General features: G+C 32.2%; 1 protein-coding gene across 1 annotated transcript in view; it reads right to left on the bottom strand.

The window, feature by feature from the left end:
- Window positions 1-22,005, bottom strand: part of LOC127732075 (receptor-type tyrosine-protein phosphatase S-like) — a 60,666-nt gene extending 38,661 nt beyond the window's left edge. Inside the window, exons 1-3 of the mRNA XM_052241133.1 lie at window positions 21,903-22,005; window positions 4,547-4,780; window positions 3,914-4,135 (exon numbers count right to left, since the gene is read on the bottom strand). Of these exons, the coding sequence (XP_052097093.1) occupies window positions 3,914-4,135; window positions 4,547-4,780; window positions 21,903-21,969 (523 nt within the window). The 5' untranslated portion in view covers window positions 21,970-22,005. The remainder of the gene's footprint in view (window positions 1-3,913; window positions 4,136-4,546; window positions 4,781-21,902) is intronic.
- Window positions 22,006-22,336: the final 331 nt, after the last annotated feature.

Below are 22,336 nucleotides of genomic sequence, written 5' to 3'. Positions count from 1 at the left end.
TCCCATTAATAATTTCTTATATTTTTTTCACATCATCTATCTATTTTTTTTTTTCTGTAATTAACCTTTGTGAAATTTTAATATAGAATAAAACAATGAATTCTAACAAATAAATGCAACTATACAGTGACCGAGTTTTATAATTGACATTATGAGAACAATATTCTCCATCCAAGCTACTTTTTTTTTCTTGCTTCGATCTGGAAGACATTTGTGAAGTTGCCAACAATACAATTCCAACAATTGTTACCAACTATGTGACAGAGTTTGAGTTGAATGATACTGCTTTTCATGGAACCACTACTTGACCGAAGGACCCAGCACCATCAACCATCTTGAAGGATTGCACAAGCATATAAAAAAGAGAGATCAAAATGCCCACCCTAACATCTACGAGATAATCGAACTACTCATGAAGACACAAGCAGTAACATAAAGTACATTTGTCCAGTATCCAACATGAAGAGCTCGTTTTTTGTAATATAGCTCTTCAACTGTTTAGGTTCTTATACATCCTTGGCTTTCAAATATTCGGCTTTATGCGTTCCTGATGAAGCTTAATTCAAAAAAGCGCTTCGGACACATGAAAATTAATACGTATTGTTTTCATTTTTTACAGCACTGGGTCGATACCTCTGCCGGTGAACTATCAGTCCCCGAGGATATCATCAGCTCAGTAGTCAGTACTTCGGTACTGACATAATTTATAACTATAAAAAGAAGATTTGGTATGATTGCCAATGATACAACTCTCCACAATAGACCAAATGACACTGAAATTAACAACTATAGGTCACCGTACGGCCTTCAACAATGAGCAAAGCCCATACCGCATAGTCAGCTATAAAAGGCCCCGAAATGACAAATGTAAAACAATTCAAACTAACGACCTAATTTATGTACAAAATAATGAACGAAGAACAAATATGAAACACAGCGACAACCACTAAATTACAGTTTCGTGACTTGGGACAGGCACATACAGAATGTGGCGGGGTTAAACTAGTTTCAAGGCGCCAACACTCCCCCTAACCTGGGACAGTGGTGTAACAGTACAACATTAGAACAAACTATAAAAATCAGTTGAAAAAGGCTTTACTCATCAGATGGATACAAATAGAAATACATCCAACAAAAACGCAAAGTGGACGTGGACGGGTACTTGTACATCCCAACAACAAAAAGACACTTAACACAGATTTGAAAGTACTCGCAGTTACAAACCTTTCTAAAATTGTCCGTTGAAAAAAATTGAAATTATTAGAAACTAAGGTTTCAATTCCCTCAGGCAAAGTTGACCTTAGATGGATTTGGCTTTTTTTTTATGTCTTTTTTGGTTATATAGCTCTTCAACTGTTTATGTTCTTATACATCATAGGCTTTCAAATATTTAGCTTTGAGTGTTTCTGATGAAGGTAAATCCAGAAAAAGCGCTTCGGACGCATGAAACTTAATACGTGTTGTTGTCATGTTTTACCAAAAAGACGCTGATACAGAGTGATAGACCCCAGTGTTTAGCTACTGAAAGACAGATACCAACAACGACCAATAAACGCGATATTAGAAGAGTCTGACGCAGCATCTTATCTAACTCTTATAAAACGGAGGATTATGTGAATAAATTGTGTTTTGTGACTTAGTAAATATATTGTTTATGAAAGTGAGGCGAAAGATACCAAAGAGACATTCAAACTCGTAAGCCGACAACAAACTGACAACGCGATGGCAAAAAACGAAAAACGAACAAACAGTCATTGAAAACTAAAGACTGAACAACACGAACCCAAACAAACACCGGGTTGACTTTTTTAATATATTATTTTGTGATTTTTTAAATATAATGTTGTATTTTGGAATATCAACATTAAACATATAGTTCTTCAAACATTGTATTGCTTGTTTTTACATAGTTCTTTATTTATTTTCTGTTATGTTTGAATAAAAAAAAACTTTATCATGCGTTGTTGTATTTGTATTATAATCACTGAGAAAGTTTTATTGTATATGTATTATAATACACTTTTACAAATCAATGATATTTTTTTATTAAATGTATGTTGAGTTAATCCATTGAATTAACATTACATAATGGAAAAATATTTGATTTATTTGCACCGAAAAATGGAACTACATAATGTACATAGAAATCACAGATACACTATACAAAAAAATTGCAACAAACTATACAATTGTATGGTCATAAAATCTACAGTCTTTTTGTTTTTTTTACTAATACATAATTGGTGTAATTGATATAACTAAACATTCAATATAGCTGCATTCAGATTTAAAACATTCTTAAACTGCTTCTACTACAAGTAAATGACAGTGTTTGATTCCATAAACTATAATTTCCTATCTATTTGTTTTTTATCATTACATTCAGTTTCATGAATATGTTCCGTACCATATGAGCATTTGGACCATATCAATATGCGTATATACTCGTATTGTCCGACCATACGCTTATGGTCCGGGCAATTAACATGATGAACGTTTAAAAGGTGTAATAAATTCTAAAAAAAAAATCTTAATTGACAATTTTGGTCATGACGACTTATTTTTTGGTTATACTTTGCTGCATATTTTCGTCATCAAAGTTTCTGTCTATCTATTATAGTTCCTAAAAAAAAGACTGACACATTCAATAGAAATAGGGCAATAACTCCTATACGGGATCAATCGACGAAATCGGTCCTTAGACTCATTGGTAGATCTTACTTTGCTGAATATTTTTGCTGTTTAAAATTTCAGTTTATTAAAAAAAGTTTCCAAGATAATAACCAAAAACTGATAAATTTCATAAAAATAATTATTGCATGGGCAATAACTCCAAAGTTGGGTTGTCCGCGTCGTTTAAAAATTTTCTAGCAAATAGATCTCGACCTGCTGATCATTTTTATCCCGTCGGTTTTGTTGTAATTGCTTTAGTGTGAAATATAAACCAAAATTTATTTTTTAACCACTATTTTCTATTTTTAGCCATGGCGGCCATGTTGGTTGTCAGACTGGATTCAAACATTAACTTTGTACTAGATATGATTTTTATCATAAGAAACATTCACCCCAAGTTTGGTTGAAATTGGTTCTGTAATCTCAGAGGAGAAGATCTGTGAAAAAGTTTACGACGACGACGAACGACGACGACGGACACCAAGTGATGACAGTAGCTCACCTGGACCAGCTGAGCTAAAAATGAAATTTTGACTTATCTAATCATATGGTAACCATTGTTACAGAATTAATTAAATAAAGTGAATTTTACCCACAAGTTAGAATTATAGTAAACATATTTTTACATGGTAGTTATAGATTTGTTCATACGAAACACAAAATGTCGACTTTGGAAATTATCTTCAACAAATATCTGAATGAACTATTACTGTTTTAGTAAATTAAAATTTCTAAAATATTTCAAATTGTATTTAGCTATTTAATGTGTTCTTGTTGCTATTGATACGATCTTACAAAACAGTAAGATCGTATAAATCGGAGCAGAAATACATAAATGAAATGAAAATAAGTAGAAATTAGACGATTTTTTTTCTAAACAAATAATTTAATCACTAAGGAAAAAAGAAAAAGAGGTCTATGCCCCAAATGCTTGTGGTTTTACTTACGGACGAAACATCTGACATGAAAAGGGCACTTTAAATTGACTCTGTCGAAGGCAAGATAACAATAACAATATGTCAAAGATAAAGGAATTCAAAAGGTAAATTTTCCCGTCTTGGGTTAGGAGAATGAGCTGTGTGTTTCTGCGATGGAAATAAGAATTAATTAAAAAAAAAATAGTCTTAACACGCATATTGTCCGGCCCGTTGATAACCAAACGAGTATCATTCTCATAGGGTCAAACAATACGCATAGGGTCCAAATAATCATGTGTTCGGAACACATATTCAAAACTTACTTTCACATACTGGTATATTACATCGGTCCCACCGTGGATCAGTAAGACCTGTATAACACCACGGACCTCCCGCGTTATCAGAATCTCCTTCTGGTGTCCTGCAATAGTTCTGGTCCTCTGATGTGTATTTAGTTGCACTTTTCCAATACATGCAATTATGACCTCTTCTAGTAATATCTATCTGTCCATGGTAACCACGGTCTTGTGTTGAGTTTCTACAATCTATATTACAATAATCAACAATTAACTAGTGATAATTGGCACACATACATAAAATTATTAGCAGTAGTAGTAGTAGTTATTTTATTTTATTTTATAACTTTATTTTACATATAAGCAGATTCCTCTGAAGCTGGAAATTAATATTATAAAATAATATTAATGGTTGTCATTTTTCCTTCCTAAATGTTTTTCAAACCGTTTTAATGTTACACTAGTAATAACTATAGTTCTTTACGCACATACTTAACCAAAAATGTTATCATATATTTTTTATAGCTATTTATTTCAGCTTTATTCATATCTTAATATTTATTCAGAAATGCTGTTTTATTTAGAAAAGAGGAGCTTAAACCTTCTATAAGTATGGCCTATATTCCATTTATTTCATGACATTATTGTGTACTACTTTACCACAGACTGGAATGATGCACTTTTCATATGCCCATTTATTTCCAGCTTTATAACAATATGGTCTGTCAACTGCTGACGGTAATGGATTTCGACAGAAGTTGTGTTCCTCTCTGTAGTTATGTGAAGGATGTTTTACCACTTCACTCCACTTTAAACAAGGTTTTCCAGATGGTATTTTACTAATATTTCCGATATAGTTTATTCCCTTGTTGTATCGGTTATAACAATCAACTTCTGAAATTGAAATAATGCACTGCAGTTTAAATGGATTTCAAATTATTTTGAATATCGAAGAAAGTGAAGTTAAAATGTCTGTATGGATAGTATGAAATTGTTAAAATTTAGAAAATCTTGCCTTAAAAAGGGTAATAAAAAAAAACAAGACGCGATTCACCACAATGCATTAAGTACACGTACATAACTATGAACAATTTTTAGGTTTGCTATGTAATTTTAAAAAAAAAGTATTAAGTTACAAATTATAAAAATCACTATTTTGACTCCTCTGATTCCAGTGATATGATTACTCTTCTGGTGCACTTAATATTGCTTCCGGTTTTAATACATTAAAAAAAAATATACATACGATCTAGTAAGTGTATTAATATAATAAAGTATATTTACAGCTGAAGAAAATTCTATGGCAAAATCGCAATACTGTATTTCTAAACATGTCACAGATATTTAACAATTAGTTATGATTCAAACTACCTTATTTTTTTGTTTCTGAAAAAAATGAAATATAATCTGTATTCAGGATAAAATTATCCAAAAAAGTGTGTATTTAGGTGCTGCTAAAATAGTGATGAAAATGGAAAGTTAAAAAAATGGAAAACTGAAATGAAGTTCATAAAACCTATCTGCTACATGAATATTGCCCTATAATTTTTATATCATATTTTAATATAAAAATAGAGATTTGTAGTACGGTTGCCAATGAATAACTATCCACCAAAGGATGTTGATACATTGAACAAAACTCATACCGTATATGCCGTTTATTAATCTTTAATATGCCAACTAGCTAGGAAGACAACATTGAACCCTTCAAAACCAATTTTCTGATTTATGCTAACACAAAAAACAACAAACAATTATGGCAGACAGAAATAAACGAAAATCCCTAGAACAGAAGCTACTGGCTTGAAACAGGACACATAAAGAATGTTGCGGGGTTGAACATGTGTGGTGTAACAATACGACATAAAAGGAAACACTATAAATCATCAAAGTATGAATACTAACAGATTTTAGACAAAAGTTAGACCATGAAAACCAAATTACCAAATAGTTAAATTATAAAAACCAGAATGAAATAATTTTGCCAAACAACCGGTCACTTATGGACCATTCAAAAAGAGCTTGTTGAGAAGGATCTTTAACGTGCTAAGAGCGTGGTACTCCCTGAACACGGGACCTCGGATTTAACGTATCATCCGACGGACATGCTCATTTTTACTATTTACATTTTCTACATATCTGTTACAGTTTTTGAGATAATTGTGAAAATAGGTAGACACAGATCTTGACATCTGCGCATTTTTGCCATGTCAGATTTCTTAAAAAAAAAAGTTTTTAATAAATAAGACAAATCATACACTCATATTCCATTTTTAGCCATGGTGGCCATGTTTGTTAACTGACTAAATACCATAAGAATCATTTACCCCAAGTTTGGTTGAAATTGATTGAGTAGTATCAGAGGTAAATATCTGGCAAAGTTTACGATGGACAAGTCAGGGCGACTATAGCATCAACTTAAGGTGTCTGTTTTGGAACACCAATTTAAACTAATTATTTTTTGAATATGTCAAATGTGAGATGCAATACTTGATTTAGAGTTATGGGTATGATGTTCGTGTTCTTTGACATAGATTTGTTAACTTCCAAATGTAATGTTGCCCTAATTGCAGTATATCATCCTTTCTTAGTTCATGAAACTCTTCCTGTCTAGGCAATTTTAAAAACGCTTCTACAGTAAAGAGGGGCCTCAGTAGCCGAGTGGTCTAAAATGTTCAACTAGTGTATAACTAGCCTGTAAAATTTGAGGTAGTGAGTTCAAACCCCACATGTGGCAGGTGCGTTCGACATCAATTTTTATCCACTAGGATTGCCTGTTTTCCTGCCGAAGGTAGTTGGTTCTTTCCGGCACTACAAATTGGTCGCCACGAAATAACCAATAGTGCTGAAAGTGGCGTTAAACACCAAAATTCAATCAATCAATCAATGTACAATGAAGACAATTCTGATGGCTGATTTTACTAAAATGTTAAGTAATTAATAAACTTCAAAAGTAAAAATAAATCAGTTTAACATGTTTAAGTTAACTTGATTTTCTCATGGACAAAAAAGTGGTAATTTTAGTTGATTATTTGATAAATTGAATAGTTATAATACTGCTCAAAATAAGTAATGATGTCCAAAGATAATAATCCAATGATGAATACGTCCTAATCCATAATGTAATAACACAGAATAATATTTAAAACTGGAATGGAATCCGTCTCTGATACTGATCAAAACAGAAAGTTCGGGAAGAATAAAAACGTTGGATAATCTTAAAACTTTTGCAGCTTTTTCGTCGTTCGTCATATTATTTTGACAACACTGCCTGACATTTGACATGTAAGTTATCAGTGGGGCGTGGCCAATAAGTTGTTATTCAATATGAATCAAACAATCAATAAAGCATATGTTTCTTGTTCTGCATAAACAGGTTTATAACGGGCGCGAGACATGTGGGCTAAATCATAAGCATGGCCATGGTATCAATTGGACTAAAATTTTTGGAGTCAAGTTTACATTTTGGCGAATTATTTGTGTTGATCTGTAAAGATAAATTACAGATAAAATGTATCTATATCAAAATTTGATATGAAATATATACGATATGTATTAAAAAAAATAATTAAAAAATACAACCTACATAAAAATTCCGTCATTGAGAAACCATGCTTGTTTGCAAAAAGAAATGACTTTTAGTTAAAGTTATTGACCAAGCAAATCGGTATATATATCTAATCTGAACGGCTTAGATGACCCTACTGGACCCGAACGATTAAAGGGTCACCCCGACCGTGCAGATTAAATGATATATACCAATTTGATTGGACAATAAATATGACACCATCAATGTACATGAACGTTTTTGAAATTTGCGGACGATATTCAATTCACGGCTCCTATGAAAGTTATCTTGTAGATAACGAAAGGGGGAAATACGCATCTGAGTAATAAAAGGTTGGTAACTTTTAAATTATTAACTTTTTAGATATTGAGGCTTCCTCCTAGATTATTTGGAAATTGCGATTCAATGGCAGATGTTTTATTGTTTCTGTTAAATATATTCACAATTTTTATATAAATTCATGAGGATTTAAAACTTGACATATTGTGTAGACACCTATCTAATGTGGAAAACTACATGTTGCTCTCTAGATGTCCTTGGATTGTTTTTGTCGTATGATTGCTGTCTTAATGACGTAAAACCAAGATAACATACATCTCCTACAGTTTTAGTACCGTTTGTTGTCGGTTTATGAAAAATCATACATGAAAGGGTTATTGAGTAAAGATTAGTTGCTTTTCTTCCCATCAAGAAAAATATGCTCAGAAGAAGATAAATCGAGGAGAGATGTACCTAAATTTATAGTACAAAGTAAACAGAAAAAAAGTTTCACTTTTCAAAGTCTAATCCATATCAGATTTCAATTATTTAGATATTCTAAAATACATTTCTTTTTTAGCAGAAATCACAAAAATAAATTATTATCTTGTTTCACTTGAAACACTGATTAAGATTTACTTTGTACACAAAATATCATAACATGTTCCCAGTTTAAGGAATGAGAAACACTTTCCATTTCATATTTTGGAACGACGAAGTTTGTACAAAGTTGTTAATTGATCAACTATGTCGTAACTACAAGATCAGTGGCGGATTCAGGGGGAAGGGCGAAGAGGACGCATACCCTTTGATTGGAAAAAATATGTCACTCGCCGGTATTTCTTCTATTTTGAGGAAGAACGCCCCCTTGTGAAAATTCTTGGACCCGCCCCTAAAGGTTAGAGTACTTTTGAACTGTGCAGAATATCTGAGGAAGTTAATACACACCTTAGCTGTACATTATCAAGATTATAGCACAGTAAAAACAAAGAGAAAGGCAAATTCAAAAATTCGGAAGTCTATAACAACTAACGAAGTCACACGCTACATGTATCCGTCAGCGTAACAAGTGAAAAATAATGTCTTGGTACACGCATTTTGCGATTATAAGGGCACTAGCTGTTAAATTTATGTTCACCGATTTGACTCAAATTCTCATATTAGATTTCTAACAATGTAAAAAATTTATCCAAATTATAAAAAGTCTAAAATAAACAATATTCAGGACATGGGCTCGATAAACATAAATATAAATAGGTATATGGACCTTGTGCAAATGGATTTTTCTATGTCTGTTTGATTTCAATTTTAAGGTTAAAGAAATAAGTTAATTATCTGTATAAGAATGATTTTGTTGTGGATTGAATCAGTCAATCAAATGATTTACCTTTGTTTCACTTTCAATGTTGACATTCTTTTCTTTTAATAGCCTAACACGCATCAATCATGCATAATCCATCTCTAGCTAAGGGGTTAAATTGAAGTTCGCATGAATACGGATTCAATGAGGTCAAATTATTCACTTGCAAGTGAATAATTCATCATCGATGTTTCTTAGCTTATCATGACAAAAATGAACCATACTGGCTGCTAATAGCGAATTATTATTTCACTATTTCACTTTCATTAATGATTGAACAAAAAAAATCAGAATTTAATTTTTTTTTTATGTATCTCGAAGCTAGTGCCCCTTTAAGACATTATAGTTTAATATGACAAAAATTGGGATCTTGCGGTCAAAACTGTGTAAACATACATCACAGATATACAACACAACTGACTAAAAATTCTAACAAACATACAAATTAAGGTTCATCATAACCTTTTGGCTTATATGGCCGCATTTACACCACAAATTTTACTCTGAGTACAGACAAACCTGTGCACCTGGAAAAGTTTTAAGGCATTGCAGGAGCTAGATAATTAAATTTTAAATGCATTTTATGTTTCAGAAAATTATAAACTTTTCTGGATTTTTCTAATCTTTTTTTTTTTTTCATTCCTGCAGAAGGTGTCAAAATAAACTAAGTTGGGAAAGAGGTTTTGACGCTTCCCTCATATAATAAATGATGTGAGTAGTATTGATTTACAGCTCTTATCCTAATGCTAGCAAGTTAAAGGTTTGGTTTGCTTGCTTGCTTTGTTTGTATTAAAGTTTGTTCAAGCATTGTAATTAAGATTGACATCTACAAACAATATAAGTAGGCGGAGTTAAACCTGTATATAGGTAAATTTGGTTATTTGATAATGTCCAAACCTTTAACTTGCTAGTATTAGGATAACAGCTGTAAATGGACAATAGATGGACAATAGACATCTGCAAACAATAGGTGATTTAAACTGTGTATCTGAGTGGACCGTATCAAATGAAACTCGCGCGTCTGTTTATTTTTCTATCTTCTGCAGACTGGAAAAAAATGCACATCAAAATCCATGTAAGTTTTTAATTTTCGGAAACATAGACTACATATTACTTTTAAATATCTAGGTCCTGCCATGCCTTAAAACTTTCGTAGAAGCATCAGTTTTGTGGTGTAAACACGGCCATATTTTGAATTCCTTTTCAGAACCTTAATCTAATAAAGACCGCAGTTTGACAATGACGTCAACAAAAAAGGTTTATCTCGTTGATAGAACATACCGAGTTTTCAGTTGAGATCAGGCAGTATCACAAGATTAAATTTTTCAAAGGCTGAAGTCCAACTACTTTATCACTAGCATGTCAACATTGAGGTTGTGAGTTCGAATCCCAGACGAGGCAGGTGTGCTCGACTCCAATCCTACTGACTATGAATGTTAGTTTTCTTACCGAAGCTCGGTGGATCTTTCTATAGGTCACCAAATGACCTTCAAAAATGAGCAAGATCTATACCGTATAGTAAGCTATAAAAATCACCGGCATGAAAAAATAAGTAACAATTCAAACAAGAAGATCAACAGTCTGTTCTATGCTAAAATACTAAACGAAAAACAAATATTAGACACAGCAATAAAAGAAAATCACTGAATTACTGGCTCCTAGCTTAGATGGTGTCATGGCACAACATAAGAACAAACAGAACTTTGGAAAGGGCTTAACTCATCATATCAGCACTAAGCAAACAAATAACAAAAACATTCAATTGCACTTGATAAATGGATCATGTTTTACCAGATTAAAACATCAATCAGTGCACATCGAACGGATCAAGTCAAGAAAAGTTATGTAGATAAAAATAAGACAAATGACACGATAAAGCGGAAGGACACGTAGAGGTCCACATATGGTATTCAACAACAGACAAATGCCTACATAATTATACTGTAATCTGAATTCGCCAAAACTCCGTGAAAATTCTACCTTAATCTTATATAGAATTCAAACATTTGCAATCAATACTAAATTTATTTTTCCCTTGTTTGCCTATTTCAATTTTAAAAAGAAATTTGATAACTTTATGATTTCTTTCTTTCTTTCTTTTTTTTGCTAAGTTCTGTTGGTTGCATCTTTTGCTACAGTTTTTATGACAATTACAATCATATATATACTATATCTGCCCTTGAATTTTTACTTGATAACATTTTTGTTCGCTTTGAAGATTCCGTTTATCGTCAAGTTATCGGAATTCCAATGGGGACTAACTGTGCACCACTTATTGCGGACCTGTTTTTGTATTGTTATGAGTTACAATTTATGACTAAAATCAGCAAAGACCCATCGAAACAACATCTGTCAAATTTAACAATACTTTTAGATATTTGGATGATATATTGGCTCTCAATAATGACGACTTCAGTATGTATACTAAAGAAATGTATCCTGTTGAGCTTACTTTAAATAAGGCTAATACTAACAATGACCACTGTCCTTTCCTCGATCTTGATATCTATATCATTAACGGGAAGCTTAATACAAAATTTAATAATAAAAGAGATGATTTTTCATTTCCTATCGTTAATTATCCATTTTTAGATGGTGACGTTCCCTTGTCACCATCTTATGGTGTTTATATATCTCAACTTGTACGATTCGCTCGTGTATGTAACAACGTATTAGATTTTAGCGAGAGAAATTTATGTATTACTGAAAAATTATTACACCAGGGTTTTCGATATCATAAACTAGTCAAAACATTTACTAAATTTTATCATCGGTATAAGGACATCATTCGTAAATATAACTCAACATGCAGACATCTTATACGTTCGGGTATTTCACATCCAATCTTTTATGGTAATATTCTTAACAAAGCACAAAAATGTCAGTATTCACCTCAAAAGCTAACAAAACCTTTAAACAGACTTATTAAGAAGGGATATAGTTACGATACTGTTGTCAGGTCATTAAAGATTGCATATTTTGGCTTTAATATTGATTCACTTATAGGGTCTTTGCATCGGAATTAAACATATTTATTCTAAAACCAGTTGTTGGCATGACACGGGTTATGTTCTTCTCATATACTTTATGATGGTATAATACTAAACCCCTAACAGGAGGGATTGTGCCTGATATTCATATGATGAAGACATAATCTTTCTATCAGTTTAATTGAGGTCTGGAGCTGGCATGTCAGTAACTGCTAGTAGTCTGTTGTTATTTATGTATTATTGCCATTTTGTTTATTTTCTTTTGTTTCCTATTCTGACATCGGACTCGGACTTCTCTTGAACTAAGTTTTACTGTGCGTACTGTTGTACGTTTGTTTTTTCTACGTTGGCTAGAGGTATAGGGGGAGGGTTGAGATTTCAAAAAACATGTTTAACCCCGTCGCATTTTTGCGCCTGTCCCAAGTCAGGAGCCTCTGGCCTTTGTTAGTCTTGTATCATTTTTAATTTTAGTATCTTGTGTATGGAGTTTAGTATGACGTCCATTATCACTGAACTAGTATACATATTTGTTTAGCGGCCAGCTGAAGGACGCCTCCGGGTGCGGGAGTTTCTCGCTGCATTGAAGACCCATTGGTGGCTTTCGGCTGTTGTCTGCTCTATGGTCGGGTTGTTGTCTCTTTGACACATTCCCCATTTCCATTCTCAATTTTAAGCTAAGTGTTACGTCATATGGTCTCTTGTAGAAAGTTGTATCATTGGCAATAATACAACATCTTCTCATTTTTATATACATGCCAGTTATGTGATATTATTTTGCAAATTGATATTTGACAGAAACTCTTCAGACACATGAACATGCATTTTGACTTTACGGACTAAGAAAACCAACTGTGCTTGAAATATCTCTTTTGTTGACTTTTTCAAAGAAAAAGGCTTATATAAAAATTATTGGAACTTTTCATTGTGAAACTTAACTAATGTGTTTCTATACATACCTTTCGAAATTAAAAAACTTCCAGTAGACAAATAGATACCCAAAATTAAAAATGAAATCATTTCTGCACGGGCAACAAACAAACAGCCTTTGTCTCGGTTTTTGTCATATATAAAAAAAAATCTAGTTATTGTAATACTTCTCAACGGTTATTCGATTTTTAATAAATCTATAAAATGAAAGATAAATTTTTATCTTCGTACTTATCTGACCTACTGAAATTATTTACTTTTGTGAAGTGCAATACTTAATACATGACTTGTGTCGTTTAATATTTACAAACACTTTTCAATGTTTACATATGTTAAGTCTTGAATGCTAAGGTATTTCAAAACGACAAGGAGGTATAAATGCAGTATGATATTTTGTAGACTGAATTGAAAATACCAAAGATATGTGATAAAGCCTGGTATAAAAAGAGATGAAATAATAAATAGGCAAATAGAGAGATCTATTGCAGGGTTTTTTTAATACATTCAGAAATAGGACAAAATTGTCAGAATCTAAAACTCTGATAGCGTACAAACTTGTTTTGACACCATTTTTTTTTTTTTTGTTAAAGATTTAACGACTTTTAAATGAGCTTCTAGCGCGTTAAATGTAGAACAAATGTCTCTGTTATTTGTAGGTGGTATATGAAATCGAGTATCTGAAAAAACAATTAAGACATACATTTTTACAATAAAATTGAGAATGGAAATGGGGAATGTGTCAAAGAGACAACAACCCGACCATAGAGCAGAAAACAGCCCAAGGCCACCAATGGGTCTTCAACACAGCGAGAAAATCCCGCACCCGGAGGCGGGCTTCAGCTGGCTCCTAAACAATAATGTATATGAAGACTTCTATTCATAAATTGTCTATCAGCAGGGCTTTATCTTGGATTTTAGAGAGGGAGAAGTGACTTTTCCTACCACGTAGGAGTAGGGAGAAGTGATCAACTTCTTGGAGAATTGGAATTCCATTACCGTTTTGGTGGCGTCATGTTTTTATGTTTATCTATGGTATATGCATTAAGGAAAGTGTTATATATGCAATACTTGGATGGAGAGTTGTCTCATTGGCACTCATATCACATCTTCTTATTTAGATAGAAAAATATACCTGCGATATTTGTATATGATATTGTATATAATGAAAAAGTTTAATTAAATAGATAGTATTCACAATGTAGTTGTCATGTATTTAGTCATAGTTTTGTACTTTCAACTTGATTTTAAAATGAGATCAAAAGTGTTGTTAGTATTGCATGCATTAGTCTCATATGCATTTTCCTCAATTTATCCAAAAGAATCCAGAAAAATATACGCCCAGTATGTATCTGACGATATTTTATTTCATCAAGAACTGCTCGAGATGAAAGCATTGCCGCTTTAGCTACAAAACAGATTTCACAATGCCTGGGGTTTTCTTTAAACCAGTCAAAGCTATATCTTGGTTCACAACTAAACCTAACTTTAACTATCATTTCTAAAATTTTCATCTTTTTTTTAAATTTTAAATTTAGATGACTTAACTATATTAAGATCCAGGAATTACTTGCCAGAACCCAATAAAACAGTACTAGTGACCACAAGTAAACTGTAAAATGTATGATCAAGTTTATATTCAGTATAAACAGGATAGTCTGCAACATTTCAAGACAGAACTTCTTATTTTATTTTTTGTGGATTATCAGAAGACTTAATATTTCATAGTATATCAAAATATTATATAGAAAATGTCTGACACAAAGAGTTAAGGTCAATTTCCACAGAATTTCCAATATATCTTAAACTTTATGTGTATACTCTGCGGTTGTAACACCATTATGACGTTTATCTGAACACATATCAAACTCGTAAATTCTGGTACATGTAGATGACTAAAAAATGCAGTTTTGAACATTTTGGGAAACAGTTGAGTCTTTCTCCACAAATGAATATAAAAAAAAACATTTTTACCCAAAAGCAAAATTCTGTCGAAAGTAAAGCTGTGAATTATCTTCTGAATAAAAATAGGTTCATTTTGATTATGGATGTCCTTCGATGCAAAATTTTACAAAAACATATAAAATTTGTACTTTTGTATCAAAGTTTTCTCAAATACGATGTAAACCGAATGAAGAGTTTGTGAATAAACATTGTCTGCATAAAATTAATTGTTAACAAATATTTTGAGTACACTATAATATATGTAACTCGAAAATTGCAATTTGGCTCTTTGCGTGAACCAAATTCATGGAGAAATTGTTCATCTGACGACCAGGTCAATTTGAATCAAACTGAATTGCAGAATATTAGTCATACACGATATCATGTATTGCATGTTCGTATCACTGACAGAATTATTATAATAAATCGAAAAAGAAATAAGACTTACAATGTATACAACATTAACGTTATAACATCAACCTTGGTTTTTCTCAACAATCTAGAGGATATATTATTGTATATTACAATCTCTTCAACTTTTTTAGTATTAAAATATTTAAATAAAAATGAAACTCAAATATAGGATATTTGTTTTGCATTACGAGTTTATTTTCGTATATCTAGTTTTCCATACCTTCACCAAGGGTCTGACATCCAACATGCAAACAAAATGTCACAAAGACCAAATATTCTGAAGTCATATCTACACTGGTACTAATTACATTGTTATTGTTATCCAATGTGTTACACACTACAGATACATTAGGTGCACATAATGTACTTAACCGGACATTATAAAAGTACATCATCTGATATCCTGTAAAACCTTACGTAAGAGAAAACTTTTGCAAAATTTCTTTTCTTTACACCCACAAACCTGTTATTAATTTTTCCATATTCAGTTTTATATGATATTCTATTTTGACTAAAATTGAGATGGTACAATATTGAGACAGTATAGAAAAGGAGATGTGGTATGATTTCCAACTAGCAATCATGGACCAAAGGACGAGGATGTAAGTAACTATAAAACGCAGTACGGCCTTCATCAATGATCAAAACCCAAATCTGTATAGTAAGCTATAAAATTCACCGGCAAAAAGTGTGAAACAATCAAAAAGAGAAAAACAATGGGCTGATTAATGCTTAAGAGAATACACGAAAAAGAAATATGCCAGACAGCAACCAACGACAACCACTAAATTGCATGCCCCTGACTTGGAACAGACACACAACGAATGTGGCGGAGTTAAACATGACTGTGAGCGCTCAGCCTTTTCCTAACCTGGAAGTATGAACTGCTATGTTGATTTCCTAAATAAATTTGACGACTGTTTCCTGTAATAAACAAAGATAACTTACACGGAAGATGTCCAATTTCGACTACCATTTCCGTGATTACAAGCTCTTTTCGTATCAGTACAACTGATAATGGCAATTATCAGCAAGTGACTTAATTTAAAACTGGAGTTAAAAGTAAAATAACAAAAATACCTAACTCCAAGGAAAATTCAAAGCGGAAAGTCCTTTATCAAATGACAAAATTAAAAGCTAAAAACACGTCAAACGAATGGAAAACAACTGTCATATTCCTGCCTTGGTACAAAATTTACTAAAACTTTGGAAAATGAGTACCGCTGACTTCTCAAAACACTCTTATTCATATATTAATAAAGCAGAAAATTCTAAACCATTCATAAATGTTTTCACCTGAAATTCCTATTCGTGCATTGTAAAAATGTGTCCTAATGATCTTACATTAATAATTAATAATGAATAAATATATATATATGTTTTAACTAATTATCTGCCCAATTTGACAGTCTGTATATAATTACAACATAGAAAGTGAACCTTCATCTTAGAAACACGAGTTCTACAGGGTTTTCTTAAAAGCTAAGTCATATATAATATTCAAAAGAGGCGAAAGATACCACCAAAGGGACATTCAAACTCATAAGTCTAAAATAAACTGACAACGATATGGCTAAAAAAGAAAAAGAGACAACCAAACAGTAAACAAAACACAACATAGAAAACTACAGACTGAGCAACACGAACCCCACCAAAAACTGGGAGTGATCTTAGGTGCTCCGGAAGGGTAAGCAGATTCTGCTCCACATGTGGCACCCATCGTTTTGCTCATGTTAGTACAATCCCGATGAAAAGTCTAAATCGGAAGGTCACATTCCGGGAAAATGGGACAGGATTGTAGTTACGACAATTGGAACATATCCGTTGTCACCTGGGAAACAGATATTCCATAACGGTCAAATAACTCGTGATGGCGTCCGTTAAATTTACGAAGTAATGATTTCATTTTCACCACTTGAAACTCTTGGATTGATAGCTTCATTATAAGCAGCAACCGTCTATCAAGGAAAACATGATAGGAAATACAAGCCCTGGATGTCGTTCTGCTGAATTGTAAAAAAAATGTTTTTTTAATTTCTGTTATGACTATAAATAGAACACATGGTTTCAAATGCAATTGTTTGCCTTATATCTCACATATAGCACAGTTAAAGCAAAACTGACTGGGTTAAAATGATCAGTAGGTCATGATCTATCCACTTTTTCTTTTTCAGGGAAATTGGACAACCCATTTTGAGGTTTTTACCCTGATATGTCAATTTTTAGCAAACTTCGCAGTTTAAGCTATTATCTTGAAAACTGAAGTAAAAATTGAGAAACTATAATTTGCAAAAATAATCAACTTGACATGATCAAGAGGTTTTATAGCCGGGGTCGTCAGTCGACTCCTTGTTCGAATGTTTACCCTTAAATGACGAGCTGTACCCATTTTTGAGTTATTGGTTATCTTAAAACAATGTTAGAAAAAGAGAAACTTTGAACAGCAGAATGCTCAACTAGAATACGTCTCTTATCGATTTTAGGAACGACCATTTGAAAGGAGTAGACGCTCATATTTTGGCAACAAGTAGAGTTATAGCCGTCATCGTACTTCTTTATCTATGGTATTCTTATTTATAGTAAACCATTTATGTTTCTTTCGGGATTAAATTTGTGATAAGCAAACCATACACAAATGTACATAAATAAAACCCAAGCTGCAGTGGTCCTTTATCCAAAACATGATATCTTTGCTTAATGTTAAGTACAGAAAAGTCCTATTAAATTAAAAGTATAGGGTTCTTGTGCAGCTGAGAGACATTAATTGCAGGAACCCACTTAAAACTCAATTCGGATAAGTTTGAGTAGGGGTTTTCTTTATCCGTGAACTACCTAATTTTATAAGATTTGAGATGATATATGCAATATTAAGCAGTATGTGATATCTACTGAACGAACAGTTTACTACATAAGTGTCCTTACAAACAACGTGATATTGCTGGGTCTTCCAAGTACTCCACGAAACCTCTTTCTAAATTATTACCATCAATTTTATCAGCAATCAAAGTTATTGTGAAACTACATATTCTAGAGGTGGCGTTAATCAGATGTGGATACTAAAAAGTTTCAAAGATCTTTTAGAGTACATACAATCTAAGACTCTTTCATCTTGGTATAGTATTAAAACATTTGACTTTTCTACACTTTACACAAGTATTCCCCATTCCAAACTAAAAGACAAATTGAAAGAGTTGGTCCTGCTTTGTTTCATAAAAAAGAATGGCCAACGCAGATACAAGTATCTTGTCTTAGAGAGGGACAAATCCTACTTTGTAAAAAATCACTCCGATTCAAACAAAAAATTATCTGAAACTGACATTATCAAAACATATTTGTTACGTTTGGATGACGTGTTTTCAACGAATAATCGGCATTCCTATGGGAACCAACTGTGCCCCTCTTCTTGGCGACTTGTTTCTTTATTCATATGAGGCTGACTTCATACAGGAACTTCTTAGGAAGAAAGAAAAGAAGTTTGCAGTATCCTTTAACTTTACTTTCCACTATATAGATGATGTTCTCTAACTAAATAATTCAAAATTTGGTGACTATGTTGAACATATCTATCCCTTCGAACTTGAGATAAAGGATACACCAAATACAGTTAAGTCTGCATTTGAGGGTCGACTCGGTTGAAAACAGAACTTTACAACAAAAAGATAATTTCAGCTTCCCAATTGTGAACTTTCCATTTCTATGTAGCAACATTCTTGCAGCGCCTGCATACGGAGTATATATCTCCCAGTTAATACGATATTCCAGGGCTTGTATATCCAATCATGATTTCCTTGATAGAAGGTTGCTGCTAACAAGGAAGCTATTAAACCAAGAGTTTCAAGTGGTGAAGTTGAAATCATCCCTGCGTAAATTTTGCGGACGCCACCACGAGTTGGTTGACCGTTATGGAATATACGTTTCACAGATGATAGCGGATATGTTCCTATTGTCGTAACTACAATCCAGTCCCATTTTCCCGGAATGTGACCTACCGAATTAGATTTATTACCGGGTTTGTACGAACATGAGCAACACGACGGGTGCCACATGTGGAGCAGGACCTGCTTACCCTTCCAGAGCACCTGAGATCACCCCAAGTTTTTGTTGGGGTTCGCGTTGCTCAGTCTTTAGTTTTCTACGTTGTGTTTTGTGTACTGTTGTGTGTCTGTTAATCTTTTTCTTTTTAAGCCGTGGTGTTGTCAGTTTATTTTCGACTTATGAGTTTGAATGTCCCTTTGGTGGTATCTTTCGCCTCTTTTGAATATTGTATATGACTTAGCTTTTAAATATAACGTTAATGTTGGACCTAGGTTACTTTTGTAAGATAGTAAAAAAAAACCTTATAAGTGAAATAAATGAACGAACATTTAAAGTCTAATTATAACCATTTTTTTTCCCAATAAAAAAAAAATAAAAACATATGAGAAACAAAAATTTACATTTAAAATATTTGACCTTTACGCAGACGAGTAGAATAATTAAAAAATCACTTAAACCTTAATCAATGACGTAGGTACCATATTGTTTTTGGGTTGGGTTTTTTTACTTGATCTACCTATATTTATTTCCCTCACGTTTCTTTAATCGAGTAAGGATTGTATTACACGGTCTTTGCGGAAGTTACTGTTCACCTCTTTATCTCTGTTCATTTAAAACAATCTGTAGGGACAATAGTTTGTGCCATTCGGTCACGGTGATTTTAAATTTAAAGTGCCTAAATACAAATATTCATTAAATTTCTCACGGATTATATCAATTTCAAGTTTGTTCCGGAAATTTCAAGAAGTTAACTTTTCCTTTTTCTTGATATAAAATATTTCCCTATCACCATTCATGTAAGATAGAATATGAAAATAATTGGAATTATTTTTTCATAGAATAAAAATATAAAGAATCAAGAATCGCAATTGACAATGTTTTATCAAAACAAGATGGGATTTGTCATACGGATCTTATGTAAATTACAATATTCCTGTCTAGCCCAAATTTGTCAAATAATTTCAGGATAAGAGGAGACAATATTTTACTTAAACGTACGATTGTGAAAAGCAGGTGCAAGGGTTATGAAACAGCTGAAATGCCCTATGATTCAGGTGAATAACAATATCATAATCAAAAGCTGGAATTTATCAAATCATGTCAAACGTTTCTTTAACAAAAATTACTTATTAACTTGACCTTACAAAAACGGGAACATATTGACCTGATGTTACTAAAAAGAAGGGACAAAAAATAGAGCACGTTAATGGTAAAACGACGGTACATACTGAAAGTAAGAGTGTACACACCAATTGTATTGGGTTCTTTATTCACCCCATTTTGGTCACTGTTTGTGTACTATTTAAAATTAATGAAACATGAATGTAGCACCAAAGAGTTACTGGGTAGGTTACCAATATTCAATGTAACAATGAAAGACAATAGAAATGGACAAAACCGAGGAATCTTGACTAAAGTTTGTTTTATTTTTCGGCATCGTGTTTTACCATCTAGTGATTTATTTGTTGTAAATAACCACATCAACCATGTGAATCATGTCCTAAAAATAATTCACCAATTAAATTACATATTTTTCTTGATTTTTAATTCCGAATAAAGGAATGTAATTAGATGAAAACTGAAGTTATATCTTCCTTAAGAAAATTTACCTTAAACGGATTTGACTTTTCTGTAATGACAAATTTACTAGTCACGAGTTATATACTTTGCTGTCAAACTTTTGGTCTTAATCTTGTCTTATTCTGATCAAATATTTCAGAAACGAGTGTCTATATATTTTGGCAGTCGTGGCAGTAGACAAATCTCGGTTTTTTTTTTTTGTTTTTTTTTTAATTACCTTATTTTAAAAATGTCACCATAAAAAATCTACAAAAATCATTTAGTTTAAAAAATATTCAATAAAAATATGTTTCAGACTCCTGAAAAAAAACTGTACTATATCCATTACTACATACACCCGCATGGAAATAGCAAGAAATAGATTGACGTATTATTTCCATATGAATATTTTTTTTAATAAAGTATAGTTAGTATGTGATCTACTTAATTATACACAACTATCGTGTCATGCTCTAATATCATTTTAACATTTGGTAGGCATTATAATGGCCGATATTTTACTCCTGGCTAACGCTCGGTATAAATAGAGCAATGCATAAAAAGTTACACAGGAAATAAGACTTTTTTTCAAGAAATTGTACAAAACAAACAAAAAAATAACCATAAAAGTTTAAGGACGAGAAATTGAATTATGTGTTTCTAACAAGCTCTTGTAATTTAATCTACTCCTTTCTAAGAAACAAAAAACGCAAATCTTATAACATGTATAACATCCACTGTGTATTTCATAACTTTCAATGTTTAATAGAAAAGGTTCTAATGCGTTTCAAAGGTGGTTGTGCATAAATAAATTTTAGAATTAAACACACTAAACTAGTAAATAAAAAAAAAATTCAGATTTCATACATTCTGAGTATACATAAAAAAAATAGATCGCCGGTCAAAGCAAATTTAAATATGATACAAAATGCTGAGATATTTGTAAATTAAAGGCCACTGTACCTTCTGCAGAAGTCACTGATCCAATACAAATACAAAACACCAAACGTATCAAAAATACAACAGCCATGTTCCTTCCCTGGATTTTACATGATTTATACAGCTTCATCATGTCGGACGTTTACCGCGATTTCCTGTCATACTTATAAAATAATATTTAATAAAATCATGGTTTATCTTAACCTATTATGTACTTCCTTTAACATTAAAACTTAACATTTTTGAATAAGTACATGCGTCTTGATTTTTATTTTTAATCTAACATATAATTAGACTTAAAGTTAAGATCCAACATTGAAAATTTAAAAAAAATAATTAGGAAGTGTTAATTGTTTTAGGCGACATCCGATGTAATGGCTATTCTAAGGTTAAGTATATTAATCATTACACTCTTAACATTTATTTCCGTTTATCAGAAATCAACATTAGAAAAAAAA

The sequence above is a fragment of the Mytilus californianus genome, unplaced genomic scaffold, assembly GCF_021869535.1.
Source record: "Mytilus californianus isolate M0D057914Y unplaced genomic scaffold, xbMytCali1.0.p SCAF_1, whole genome shotgun sequence".
Classification (NCBI taxonomy): domain Eukaryota; kingdom Metazoa; phylum Mollusca; class Bivalvia; order Mytilida; family Mytilidae; genus Mytilus; species Mytilus californianus.
Note: the sequence above shows the minus strand (reverse complement) of the source record. Positions and strands in the feature narration are given on the sequence as shown.